Raw genomic sequence first — 14,345 nt, forward strand, 5'->3', positions numbered from 1 at the left:
GTTTGCTTTGCTCGCCCACACAGAAAGCAAAAGCATCATCAGACTCTTAAACTTTATCCAATTTGCAGGGTGGGTACATGTTATCTCCTATGAATTTCTCTGATTGTTGTTGAGTTTAATATCTTTGCCTGTGTTTATTGTCCGTTTGGATTTTTTTCTTTTGTTAAAGGCATATTGAAAATTTTTTTCCCCATTTTTAATCAGATTGTGCCTCTTAAAAAATTGATTTGTTGTTCTTTACATTACACATCTTGTGTGTCATTGTTGGATATATGTATTGCAAGTATTTTTCACTCATTCTGTGGCTTGACTTTTTACTTTTTAAGAAGATATAATGTATAGAAATTTTTATTTTTGAAATTGTCAAGTTTATCAGTCTTTAATGGTTAGTGCTCTTGTGTCTTAAGAAAGCTTTTCACACACTTATACTGCCTTTCAAAGTTAAATTCCTAAATCATCTGGAGATGATTTTTGTAAATGTTATGGGATCAATTTCATCTTTATTTTTTATATGTGTACCTTAATGTCCAGACACTTCATTAAAAAGCGACTGCTTTCTGCACTGCTTTCTGTAGTACCAATTATAATAAATCTGAGGGTGTGCATAAAATATATAATATACAAACAAAAATTTAAATAAATAAAATATTGAAAAATAATAGTGTGCATAAAAGTGTGTATCTGTTTTTAAGCTCTGTCTCTCCCTCTTTTTCCTTTTGCCTATTCATCTATTCTTATGTTAGTGCTAAGCTGTTTTAATTGCATAACTTTGTTCTATTCAGGAGTGTTTTGGCTGTTCTTGGCCAATAGCATTTCCTGTATATTTTAGAACCAGGTGTTTCACCAACAAGCTGCAATTTTGATTAGGCTTGTATAATATTTTAACAGAAATTAGAAAGAATTGTCAAAATTTCAATTTTGAGTCATTTATTGGAGTACCACAAACAAGGAGATTTCTTTATATTTTTAGGTTTTATTTAATGAAGTTTTATTTTTTCATTGTTAAGGTCTTACAGAGACCTTTTAAAGGTTATTCCTTGGTAGTAGTATAATAATATAATGATATATTTTCTTTAATTACAATTTCTAACATTTTCTTGCATATAGAAGTGCAGTTGATTTTGGCATTCTGCCATTTGCATCCAGCAATTTTGCTAAACCCTTATTTTTAATTTGAATGATATATCTGAAGAGTCTTTTGGATTTTTAACTACACAATCATTTAATCTGACAATAATGATAGTTTTGTTTCTTTTTTTCCAATCATCCCCATAACCTTTCCCCCCTACTTTTGTACCATCAGCAAAATATTAAACAAAACTTTGATAGTGAACATCACTATTTTATTTCTCTATTTCACAGAGAAATCTTTTAATTTTGTACTATTAAGTATGATATTTATTTGGGGGATTTTATAGATAGTCTGTATAAAGTTAAGAAAGTTTTCTCTACTCATAATTTACTACGAGCATATGTTTTACTAAACATGTCCTATATGTCGGGAAGATTACATAATTTTTCTCACTTAATTTGTTTCTGTGGTGTATTACATGGATTGAATTTTCTAATGTTAACCCAGCCTTGTGTTTTAAGTTATAAACCCAGATTTGGTCATCATCATTTTGATATAGTACTAGATTTAGCTTGTGAATATTCTGTTTAGGAATTTTCCACCTAAGTTCATGAGTGAAATTGGCATATAGTTTTCCTGTCTTACGCTAATCTTGTTGAATTTTTTGGTCGAAGTTATGCTAGCCTTCTTAAATGAGTTGAGGATTGTGATGTTTTATTCTCTTATCTAGAAGAGTTGTATTAGATTGAAATTATTTCCTCCTTGAGTGTTTGGTTCTTAAGACAGTTTGAGTAAATTGTACTTTTTACTATGAATTTCTCCATTTTATTTAAATCTTCTAATTGATTTGCAACGTGTTGTTTATAATAGCCTCTTATTATTTTCCTAATATCTGTGGAATCTATAGTTAAGTCCTATTTTAAAGAATTCTTGATATTTTAAATCTGTGCATTCTCTTTTGTTTTGATCTAGTATAGTATACTAGGTATATGAATTTTATTGGATTTTTATTTGATAGTACATGCCTGATGATTTCAATATATGAAGTGTTTTAAGGTGCTTTTCTGCATTCTGTTGTTTCTGCTGGTTTTTACTCATGAAGTTTAGTTGGATTGGTCCCTGGGTTACCTTGAATGTGCTATAGTATTCTCTTTCTTCCTTCCTCATGTCTATGGGGTCAGGAAGTAAAGATGACATCTTTAAAGAGTCTGTCTTTCAGCTTTGACTCACCTACTGACCAGTGATATGGAACAGATTTCCTATAAGAATGTTCTCTGACAATTCTATAACTTGCCTACATCACTGAATCTTGAAAGACTGTGTCATTTACTTTTAGAGAAATCTGCCCTCTACAGGAGATCTGGAGGAATATTAACTACCTCTAGAACTTCCTAGTTTTGGTCCACATTTCAGTGTACTTAGCAGACATTGCGTGTGTGTGTGTGTTTGCTTTTTGAAGGTGGATTGTTATGTTCAACTATTATTTTATTTATTGTTATTTTATTTCATAAAATTGAGTAGAGTAAAAATATCTTGACTCAACTATCATTAATTGGAAATCTTCATTGTCTTCATTTTTATCACATTTGTTAGTTTTTATTGTATAGAAGTTAAAATATCTTTTTATTTTATTTATTTAAGGTGTCTTATCTCTAATTAGAGCATCTTGTTTGTCAAGCGTGTAGAATTATCTATTTACAGTTAAGATCAATGTGCTATGCCAGTGTGGCATATTGAAATGAATAAAGATTTAGATATGGTTCAAATTCCAGGAATTTCACTAACTGGGTTTGTTTCCATGAGTGAGTTAATTTAGTTCTGTAAATAGCAAATTCCTTATCTATTTTCTTCCCTGGAAGATTTTGGGACATTAAATTAGATACATTTTAATAGAAAAAACTAGCATACAGTGCATTCTCTTTGAGTAGTATTCTTTCTTTTATAATTTATAGAGTGTATATATCTTTAACAGACTTGCCATTTATTAAAACCTCTGGCATTAGGTGTAGATATAAGTTATTTTTTCTATATACTAGTATTCAGCTTTTACTGTTAGTCATTAAATATGATTTTCTTATTGTTTGCTACTGTAGTTTATAACAAATTAATTTCTGACAATTTTGCATCTGTGTTTAAAATTTTATTCTATTTAATTGATTTTTAATCCTCATTTTGGTTTTAATAATTTTTAAAATACATTATATATCTTAAAAAATATGGCTTATTATCCTTACTTTGCAAATAAGTATGTTTTAGAAGGAAAGCTTTTGGGTTGTTAGTGGTGAGTGTTGCAAAAGAAGTCCAGCCAGTCACCCAAATGGGACATATTAATTACTTAACTTGCCCTGAGTTCCCCATTGCATGGTTTACATCTGAGTTTTCTAGGCTCACATTTATTTTTGTCTTTATATTGAAAACAGTTAAGTTTTCCTGGTTACTGATGCTCAATAATCATGTTTATAGATGATTTATAAAGTAAATATTAATTTATGAGTTTGCAGTGGGGGAGATTTTTCCATGGTGGGATAACTGTAAAGTTAATATTTTCTCCCCAGATGCCCTCTACTTGCCCTAGCCAGCAAGGTACCAACGCCCAAATTGTTTATTGATCATGAATAGAGAGCAAAGATGTATAGATATTTTGACATGCCCTTCATCTAAGCTGCAGGGCTGTCTACTAAAATATTCTTCCCCTGTGAGAAGGAATATCTTTAATTACTCTCCCAGAGAACAGCATGTGAAAAGGTCTGAACTTACATATATTTGATTTCATCTATCAGGTGATAGTTGTTATGATATGTTTATCTCATAGGGTCCTGGAAGCACTTTTCTATTGCTACCATGATCGTTGTCATTTGAAGAAAGCTACATTCTTGTTCCAATATTTTTGGACTCATTTTTCAAATATTTGAAAAATATTTAGTTATATTTGGAAATAAACTATTTTTCTGTAGTTAACCATTTAATTCTAACTACATACTAGTAAGGTCTAAATTTTTATATATCTAGTCTTTTTTAAGACATTTGGTAAAGGTACATTTTACAGTCTAAGAAAATTAAATTATATTGTCCCTCATTTTAAAGAGGCATCATTATGCCAAAGAGTAACTTCGAAAGGGAAGTTCTATTGGGAATGGCTGGAATTTGAGAAGCACTATGATGTAATCTAGGGGCTCAGTGCTCACATAGAACGCCAAGGCAAGAATAGATTTTAGAAGAACTGAGGCATGAATGGATTGCATTTATTCATGTATCCAGCAAATAATTTTTCAGTTTCTGCTTGTCACTACGTTGACCTCTCTGCATCATACATGAATTCAAAATTTTTTATTTAATTTCTTCCATATTCAAATCATGACAATAGAATTTTTGAGGTACCTTTTTCAATTTTTGCAATAATATGTCTTAGAAACAGAGTGAACTGTATTGTTGTTGTTAGAAATAAGCTGTTAAAGTGTTTGGGCTATGTATACAAAAAATAATGACTTTGACTCATAGCCCTTGTTTTTTGGCACTAAATAGACATCAAACCCAATTATCTATCAAGGTCACTCCTAAATGTGTAACAGTAAAGCTAAGTCATGTGTTATAGGAGAACGATTGTATGTCTAAACACTTTACAGGGAGAAGAATCTAATTAATATAAATGATATAATATCATAAAGGTACAAATTAATGACAAGGGGAACCCGAAGACATTCTTATTTTATACCATTGGGTTTCGGTATCCAATCTATCGATCCATTCTTATTTACAGTGGAATGTTCAAGAAAGGCCTGTCAAATCAGAAAATTCTGAGGTTCCATGTCACATATTTCATCAGAGAATGCTCTGTAGAGCATACCAGTGGTTGTAACAAATCCTTTCGGTACCGTCTCCATATTTTGCCCTTATCACTTCAGTGTCCACATGCCCGATTTCTAACTGCCAGCTCCTGTGTTTCTTCCTTTCGTTGGCGCCATAGCCACTTTACCCACCTGTGCAGCAAGCACAGGGAATTCTATGCCCAGGGACGGTCCTTAATTACCAACTGATGGTAGCCGTTGTCTGAATACAGAATCACCTTCATTTCTGGGACGATTTAGTTCTATGGTACAAGTACCTTACCAGCTCCTAGGAAGGGTTTTCCCTTCCCAGGAAGGCTGAGCTTCAGTTGTCCATGGTGGTCACCGGCTTTTAATGGCTGCTTCCCCTTCCCTCTTTCATCTCCCCATTTACTACCAGTGGTTTCTTCACCTCCATCCTTTCCCCCCAGATTGTGCTCACATCCTGCCTCAGAGTCTATTTCTGCGTGAATCCAACTGAACATGTGATCAAAACCACCTGAGAAGCCTGGGTGAGTAATTTATCAAGCAGAAACTGGCATACATTTTGAAAGAGATATCTATTAATTGGAATGCAGCAAAGTATTTTCCTTTGAAAAATGTGACCAATTACATTCTGGGTCCAACCAGATATGAACTTTGATAAGAATTGGAGCCTGATATTTTGAGCAATTGCGGAAAAGTTCTTGAGGCAGGGGCTTTCCTCCCTAGGTTTTATATAATGAGGATGGCTGGGACCACACAGGCACAGAGCAGACCGGGATATCCCAAGTTTGGCATAATTAAGCTTTGTTTGTAAAATTTGGAAAAGTAAGTCTCCCAGAGTCAGCTGGAGTTTGTCTTATTTGAACACAAGTACATGCCCAGAAACTGGCATCTGTTTCAAACTTTTTAGTCAATTTAATATTCTCCATTTGTATTTATTATGCTTGAGTTCTTTCAAGTGAGATTTTTATATATTATAAAAAGAATGAGATCTTTTATGTTTTATTTTTTGGCCACAGCGTGTGGCATGTGGGATCTTAGTTCCCCCGATCAGGGATAGAACTCACGCCCCCTGCATCGGAAGGCGAAGTCTTAACCACTGGACCGCCAAGGAAGTCCCTATAGTAAGATTTTAATTTAATCTATTGCTCAGTGCCCTTTTTCCAATTTCTTTTTGCATGTTGCTATTAAACTATCCAGGGCTTTTGGTTTATTTTTGTCACTTGTTTTGCTACCAAACTGTATGGTCAAACCAGGTAATAGGACTCTCTCATAAGAGAGCTAGCAACCAGTAATCTTTTAAAAATACAATTCTGAGCAGAGCACTCCTCTGCCCAAGCTTTCCAGTGGCTCTCCATTTCACTGAGAATGTCAGAATTCTTACAATGACTTGCAAGGTTGAACTCCATCTCATCCCTTGTTACTTCTCGGACTTCCTTTCTTATTGCTTTCCTTCTTTCACTGCTACATGCAGGTCTCCTTCTTCTTCCTTGAATACCCCAAGCAAATGCCTACCTCAGAATTTTTGCAGTTTTGTAGTCCCCTCTCCTGAAGTGCCCTGTACCCAGATAGCCACATGGCTTGTTCCTGAATGTTCTTCAGGGGTCTGCTCAAATATTGCCTTATAACTAACTCTGCCTCAATTACCTTATATAAAAGAGTATCCCTCCCACCCTGCACTCCCTAGCCTAAGTTGCCCTGCTTTTTCTCTTGACCATTTATTGCCATCTAACATATTATACACTTACTTGTTCATTGTCAGAACCCCCGCCCCATCTTGAACGTAAACTCCATGAGGAGCTTTGTTCACTACCATATCATCACTGCTTGGCAAAACTATTAGATATTTAATAACCATCTGTGGAATGAATCAATGAATGAATCAATGAATTAACAATTTGGACAAGGAAAGAATTTATGAGGAAATAATACTTAATGATACCTAAATGATGAAAGGATGCAACCATATGAAAATGAGGAGGGAAATGTTCCATGCAGAGTGAATACCAGTTGCAAAGGCCAAAGTATTTCCTCAATCCATTTCCCCTCACGTTCTCTATTATAACTATTATAGTCCAAGCCACCATTGTCTTCCCACCACCATCCTTTATGCCAGATCAGGCAGGTCCCTGTAGGCTGTTCTAAGACATGCAATGAAAATCCATTGAAATTCTTAAAATCGGGGATTGACTTAATCTAACTTATATTTTAGAAGGCCACATAGGCTCATCTGTAGAAAATTGTTTAAATGAGTCCAGTATGGAAGTAGAGAGGCTACTTAAGAGGCAGTTCTGGTAGGGTGGCAGATGGGGATGGAAACTATTTAATGGGTTGAGATATATTCTGGTTATAAAATCAACAGGGCTTACTAATGGATTAAATGTGAGGGGTGAGGGAAAGGATAAAAGTCAAAAGACTACTTAGATTCTGGGTTGAGCACTGGGTCAATGTAGTCATATTTACTGGGATGAGGGATATTAGAGGATAAATTATAAGCTTTAATCCCAAACAGTTAAAAAGGGGCTTGGATGAGTTATCATAGAGATAATGTACAGTGTTAACAGGAGAGGTCTTGGGACAAACTTTAGGGGAACACTACCATTTAAAGATTGGGTAGTTGGGGAGTAAACAAAAAATAATAAGAGAGAGAGTGGCCAATGAAATATAATCAATATCCCTAGAGGATGGTGTTATAAAAGCCACGAAAGAAGAATGTTTCAAGGAAGAGAGAACAGTCACTGTTTTCAGATTCTTTACAACAAACAAGAAAGGACAGAACAGAAAAGTAGGCCTTGTATTTGGTGTTGTATAGGTCTTAGACAAATTTGACAAGGGTCATTCTAATGGGCTGGTGGGTGAATGTTGTAGTCTCATGGGACATGGTAAAGATAGGAAAGCACGTGTACATGAGTCTTAGGAAATTTGGTGAAATAAACAAAGAAAAAATGAGACAGTAGCCACAGGGAAGGGTGCTGATGGAAATGTTCTGGGGTAGGGGAGAGAGCGAGAGAGGGAGATACAGAGAGATAGGCAGAGGCAGAGGGAGAGGGAGAGAGAGAGAGAGAGAGCGAGAATAGGAAAGAGAGTGTTAAGGAAGGAGCAAAGTCCTTGAGCTTAAATGGGGAATTGTCTTTTTATATGAGTAGGACACTAACTCCATTGCAATACGGTGGGGAAAAATATGGGTGTAACGGGTGTCTGTGCAGGTTTGGCAGAAGAAGATGACTTTTATTTTCTCCGTGAACAATAGGATTAGGTCATCAACTGAGAATAAGGAGGGAAGAGGAGGTGTGGGAGGGTTGAGGACAGAGACAGTATGGAATAGTAATCTGGTGTAATGAGATGAGAAGTCTCTCACAGAATCAGCTAGGATTAGGGAAGCATGTGATGTTAACCTGAGATCTGAAATCGAGTATTTAAAATGAAAAAAGTCAACTCACTTGAATCATTTGTTTAGCTGTTTGTGTGCAGACAGAAATGCGGGGGTAAAAGATTTGGGATATGAAAGGGGGAGCAGGGCAAGGAGGTAGAAGGTATGCTTCAAGAGGTGACAGTTGGACTCATGAAGTTTGATTAGACAAGGAGGGAGGTGAAGCTGACAGATACTGAGAAAGCGGTGGGAGTCCAAAGAATGGAAGCTTTGATGAAGTGGAGGAATTGCAACAATCGGAATTCATAAGCAAGTGAGCTGGAAGGATAGGAGGAAGTGAAACTGAGGCATCCAAGGTCCTGCCATGCTGGGTTATGACAAAGAAGCAAGTGACTGAGGTGGCTGGGGGAATGGAGGCGTAAGAGCTGAGAATATGGGATGCTGAGTGCCTCGTCCATGGAGGTGGAGAGGCCACAGAAGACTGTGAGCCAGAATACAAGAGTCTTTAGTAAAAGTGGGGACATTATTAAGAGGTCAGGAAATGGCACAAGGAGAAGAGGGGGAGGGGGATATAAGCAGATCGCATGTGTCTGAAAAGGGGAAGGTTTTGTGCACGACGAAGATGATAATGTTCTGAAGGTGGCATTGGAGAGCACAAAGGAGATGCACCCCAATAAAGAGGAAAGTGTTTGATTTTAAAAGCAAATAAGAAGAAAAGCCATTTAAAAGAAATAAAGTGCTGGTGTAAACAAAAATTAGAATATGGAAGAGAAAAATATGAAAGCATAAAGATGCTAAAAGTATCAAATAAAAGCTTAAAATGCACGTTATTGATCATTTACTTATTGCATGAGGCTGCTTAACGCTGTGTTCTGACATTTACTAAGCAGTACTCTGGAGAGCAGGCTCGCCAGTAAACATGAGAAAAAACGATTTAGGAAACAGAAAATGAAAAACCTTAACAGTGTGAAAATAAAATAATGATCTCTATGGACTGAAAATAATAACTAGATTTGATAATCTCTAATTATTCCTTATATTCTAAGACCCATCCCCACCTTGCAATTCAGAAAAGGTAATGAAGGCATATTAAGCATTTTATTGCTGTAAACATAACTCTTTAGAAATTACAGACCAACTTAAAGTAGCCAACAGATGACCAAGCAAGGAACTAACACCCAAATAATCCAAGAGTTTTTATACTGAAACTTGAAGGAAAGCACCTTGTTGTAAACATCACCCAAGATGAATATTAAAGTCTAATACTCGTAAAATAGCGAAAGAAAAATAGGTTAGACTAAGTACAGCTTGATGACAGTGTTTAGTAATTCAAATATAACTAGGTGGAGGAATATAGACACCTAAACAATAGATTATTCATTGTTTTAAAATTATTTGATGGAGAACAGGTTGATCCATTTATGCTTTTGTCCTAACATGAATTGAATAATCTGGAACTGGAAGACAGATTCTGTTTCATGGATACTAATAATCTATATGGACCGGTGTATTCTAGTGCAATGTGAAATAGGTCTTACAAACACCAGAAGTCCCCTCAAAGGTTGGAATTGATTAAATAGGCATGGGGAAATGTGGCAATACTTTCAAAAGTTTGTTTTGGGCTTCAAATGTCTTTCTGAAAAAGCCAGGGCCATTTTAGCCGAGATTATAACACCTTTAAACTCTTGCTAAAGTTGAAGACTGTCATATGTGTTATACACTGGCTGACATTCAAATGTTGGTATAAATTCAGAAATGAATTGTGTCTATAACTAGAAACATCCAGTCAGAGTGAATATGTAATTTTTGAAGCGATATAATTAAAATTCTGTCAGAACATTATACATTGAATGAACATTATGAGGCTAAAAACTTTATATACAAATGTAGAACAGATGTCCAAATGAAGCCCTAGAAATAACCTGAAATAGATACTTTTTCCGTAAATTTTTCAGAGCAAATACATTTACATCAGTCAACATACAGAGAGGCTAATAATATGTAGTAGATGTATTTGGAATTCAATGTCAAAATTAGCTCAAGATGGTATTTTGGTTGATATTAAATAATAAAGTATTTATAATACACTAATTTTTGCCTCTAAGGACTACCTCTTTGGAAAGGGAGATGTTTTATAAATATTAAACGCTTTGTTTTCAAACTATATACACATAACGATTAAATCACTCTTTTTTCCTTCTCTTTTGTTAGGAGCAAGTTGATCTGAGACTCAGCTTTCATTATGGGTTTGAATTATAACTATTCACTTATAAAATAATTTTCATATCTTTACGTCTATGGAATGACGTAAAGTATGTGAGTTAGAGTAAAGCGTCTAAAGAGAAGAATTAAATTCTTCCTAAAGGTTGTTCATTAAAAACAATTACATGCCTTTAAATGACTGTTAGAATGGTTGCTGTCTTAAAAAGGTAATTTTAAAATTTAGGGATAAAGAGTTAGAACATCAATGTGTAAACATGAAAAAAAGAGTCTGATTTGAAAGTATCTTCCTAGAAAGACTGATGACTAATACTGCCATTTTTTTTTCCCTTGTATCTCCCATGGTTTTATGTAACTAATGGATCTTAATAACGATAGTTATTAAGGATGGTTGCTCTGGCATTTGTCAGACAATCTAAAAAACATTTCTGGAAGATATCAGGAGTCTTAAGAAAACACTTCTGATGATATGTCATATCAAAGTGACAAATACTAACAATGAATTAATAATTATTTCTGGGCTTCCCTGGTGGCGCAGTGGTTGAGAGTCCGCCTTCCGATGCAGGGGACACGGGTACACGCCCCGAGCCGGGAGAATCCCACATGCCGCGGAGCGGCTGGGCCCGTGAGCCCTGGCCGCTGAGCCTGCGCGTCCGGAGCCTGTGCTCCGCAACGGGAGAGGCCACAACAGTGAGAGGGCCGCGTATCGCAAAAAAAAAAAAAAAATTATTATTATTATTATTTTTATTTCTTCAAACTCCTGGACCCAGGCATACTCAAGTATATTTCAATAAGTAGCTTTTGACTTTATTTCTGTAAAGATTACCCATTATTAATGGAACCTCCAAATGGGAGAAAGAAATTAAAAAAAGACTCCCTGTGAATGATTCTATTTACACCTCTGCATTTTGGCATGCTACAGACTATCAAAATTTTACATAGTGTACAGAGTTAAAATAAGATGTGTATTGTGGCTTTGAAAATATTGACATCATCTGCTATAACATAGAGGGAAATAGCTCTGGGTAAAATAATTCACTCGCCATCCCCCTTTGACAAGTGTTGGAAGTCCAATAACTATTCTTTGATCTTGTAACACTCTGGGAAATTTGAGTAACTGGGGGGACTAATCCTTAAAATATTTTTGCCATATCCAGTTTCACATTAGTGAGCAAATATTAGCATTGAATTTAGAAAAGAGAAAAAAATTCCTCTACCATACAATAGTAAATTTACTTCTAAGAATGCTTTGATTCTATTTAGAGATTTTAATCAGGTAACACTATGTAGCAAATTCATAGAAATGACTCATCATAAATAGGACATTATTAAATTCTGAAGTTAGAAAAGTATACTATATAATTTAGAAACTATCTATAAATTGGAGCATATATAATCCAAGAGCTTATTGACAAATCAAATCAGGAAAGTAAAATGTAGGTTAGTGAGAAAATTCGGTTAGGAGGTGGGATAGAGTAAGGAAATTGGATTGTCTAGTACAATTTCATTCCCATTAACACAATGTCATAAACTCTGTTAAAAGTTCCTAGCTGATCTCTTCAAAATAGCAGCAGAGGGTTATTTTAAAAAGTACTAAACTCAATTAAAACTAATAGTACGGTATTATTTAGTGAACAATTCTAACTTCCCCCATTAAATATTTTACATGTGCTAAAAACTCTTTTTTAGATCCCCTTAAAAAATTTCCCCAAAGCGTAACTATACTGCAGGCTTTTTTTCACAGCTCAGTGTAAGTCAATTATTTTATCTTAGGAGAGGTGTAATAAAGAGCTGTATATACATGAATAACACTTACTAAAAACACAATCTGAAAATACAATGCGATTCCCGTCTACTTCTTTGGAAGGTAATTTACCATGTCAGGTGTGACTTGCTTCAGCCTGAGAAGTATACTTGGCAGGTTTTCCTTTATTAAGTCAGAGTCACAGTGGTAAAGGGAAAAATGCGTGTGGTATCCTGCAACTTCACCAGTATGCAATATGGGTCAATATTGCATCTACCACTAGACACAAACTAGAATCAGAGAAGTCCTTGACTCCATAGGAATTATAGCCGAAGCCCCATCTCAAGATCTAGACTCAGACGATGCCAGTTCACTCCCAATCAATCTCACTATGTTGCCACCCTCTTATGGAATTTCCCTCCCAGGAAACATTTCCTAATTTGAAGTTTGTTTCATCTGGTGCAGTTATTAAGGTGGGAGTGCTTGGTGGCTTGTGGACTTGGCAGAGTAGCCATTTTTTTTCTTTAATGGTTAACCCTGGTCTAAATATGTGATTGGATTTTTATTTATATTATCTGCAAAATTGACAAGGCATTCGGGGCATATTTCAAATTCTTCCCACATACTTGAGCGCATATTCCATGTTTAGTTTTATTTAAATATCACCTGAGCTACATGGCAATTCAAACCAGAGCAAGGAGAACGATGCCAATTGCCATCTTAAGGCCAGTGCTTTTACATGACCAAGTTTTATTTATTCCATGTGCTGGAGATACACTACAGGCCGCACAAAAGCCAAGAAGACCCTACAGGCCATCCAGGCACAAAGAAGACCCTGTCTCAAGTTTTAGTTCACGGTCATGATTCTGTTAGTATGACTATAAGAAAAAAGTCTACAAATGCTCAGGAGAGCTCTTGCCCAACAGCACTATTTCCATCTGTTTTTCTCACTGAGGTGTCTCACCTTGTTCCACAATTTTCTTAGCACCTGGTTGTGCGTCATAAATCACACTGTTAGTTTTTGGGTGGTGGGAATTAAACCTAAATCACAATCACTGAGCAAAAGCGTGCTGGGGTCCTGGCTACTTGGTATATTGTCCTGTACTGTACGTTGTGATTCGACTTCGGGCTGTGATAGCGGGGGCAGATCCTAGGGTATTGCTAAAGTGATGCTCAGAGGAGCCCCTCAAGTGGCCAATGGTGGATGTGCCCCCGATGCTGCTACTCAGGCCCCCGCCCCCTCCCAGGCTGCTCAGCCCAATGCCAGCACCACTGCCCACCAGGCCACTGCTGCCTATGCCACTGCCTCCACCTAGCCCAGCTGGGCCACTAATGCCAGTCATGCCGGAGCCTGAAACTACCTTCTCTGTCACAACCACATTGTGGGTGTTTGATAAATTGGGGTGCACACTCAGATTGCCCACTAGGCCGGAAGTTGGCTGGATTACTCTTTCTGTCACTACTACATTTGAAGACTCTCTAGGATCAGGGATGGTCAAAGTGGAGGGCAGGCTTGAACCAGGTGTTATTACCCTTTCTGTCATTATAACATTTGACCCATCTCTGAAGTCAGGCATCTCTAACATCCCATGCAGATTGGCACCAGAGATTGGGCCAACCACCCTCTCTGTCACCACCACGTTTGATGCATGTCGGTTATCCTGAACGTGGACAGAGGGCTTCAGAGTCCCCAAGGTGGTGTAAGACTCAGTTAAAGTGACATTACCATAGCCCAGAGGATCAGGAATAGGATGCTGTACCCCAGGTCCCGAGGGGTAGTTACTCTCAGAAATGATGGTGGTGGTGCCGAAATGTGGGGAGGTGTGTGGGTGTCCACTACCAATGGGCTCTGTTCCCTGCAGAGGGCAGATCGGTTCAGTGCTGTCAGGTGGCCAAGAGGGATCAGGGTCTAGATATGGTTCCACTCCTTTTCCCAGGCTGATATCTGCCAACTTCTTAAATTTAGGCCCCAGTGTATCCAAAAAGCTGTCATCCAAGTCTTCTCCAATGAAGCTACAACAACCCACAGAGCCCGCAGGGGAACCTACACCTTCAATATCATATATGAGCAAACAGTCATTGGATGGGCGTGCTTCGTCTTCATCTGCATAAGCATACGCTTTCTGAATT

At 36.7% G+C, this 14,345-nt stretch overlaps 1 protein-coding gene and 1 long non-coding RNA gene across 2 annotated transcripts in view; one reads left to right on the forward strand and one right to left on the reverse strand.

The window, feature by feature from the left end:
* Positions 1-14,345, forward strand: part of LOC115863564 (uncharacterized) — a 173,438-nt gene that overhangs the window by 90,261 nt on the left and 68,832 nt on the right. Inside the window, exon 3 of the long non-coding RNA XR_009566397.1 lies at positions 5,328-5,408. This is a non-coding gene — a long non-coding RNA (uncharacterized lncRNA). The remainder of the gene's footprint in view (positions 1-5,327; positions 5,409-14,345) is intronic.
* The window catches only part of DSG1 (desmoglein 1), a 37,521-nt gene continuing 36,473 nt past the window's right edge, over positions 13,298-14,345 (reverse strand). The window contains exon 15 of the mRNA XM_030876469.2: positions 13,298-14,338. Coding sequence (XP_030732329.1) covers positions 13,298-14,338 — 1,041 coding nt within the window. The remainder of the gene's footprint in view (positions 14,339-14,345) is intronic.

The sequence above is a fragment of the Globicephala melas genome, chromosome 13 (genome assembly GCF_963455315.2).
Source record: "Globicephala melas chromosome 13, mGloMel1.2, whole genome shotgun sequence".
NCBI classification, from domain to species: Eukaryota; Metazoa; Chordata; class Mammalia; order Artiodactyla; family Delphinidae; genus Globicephala; species Globicephala melas.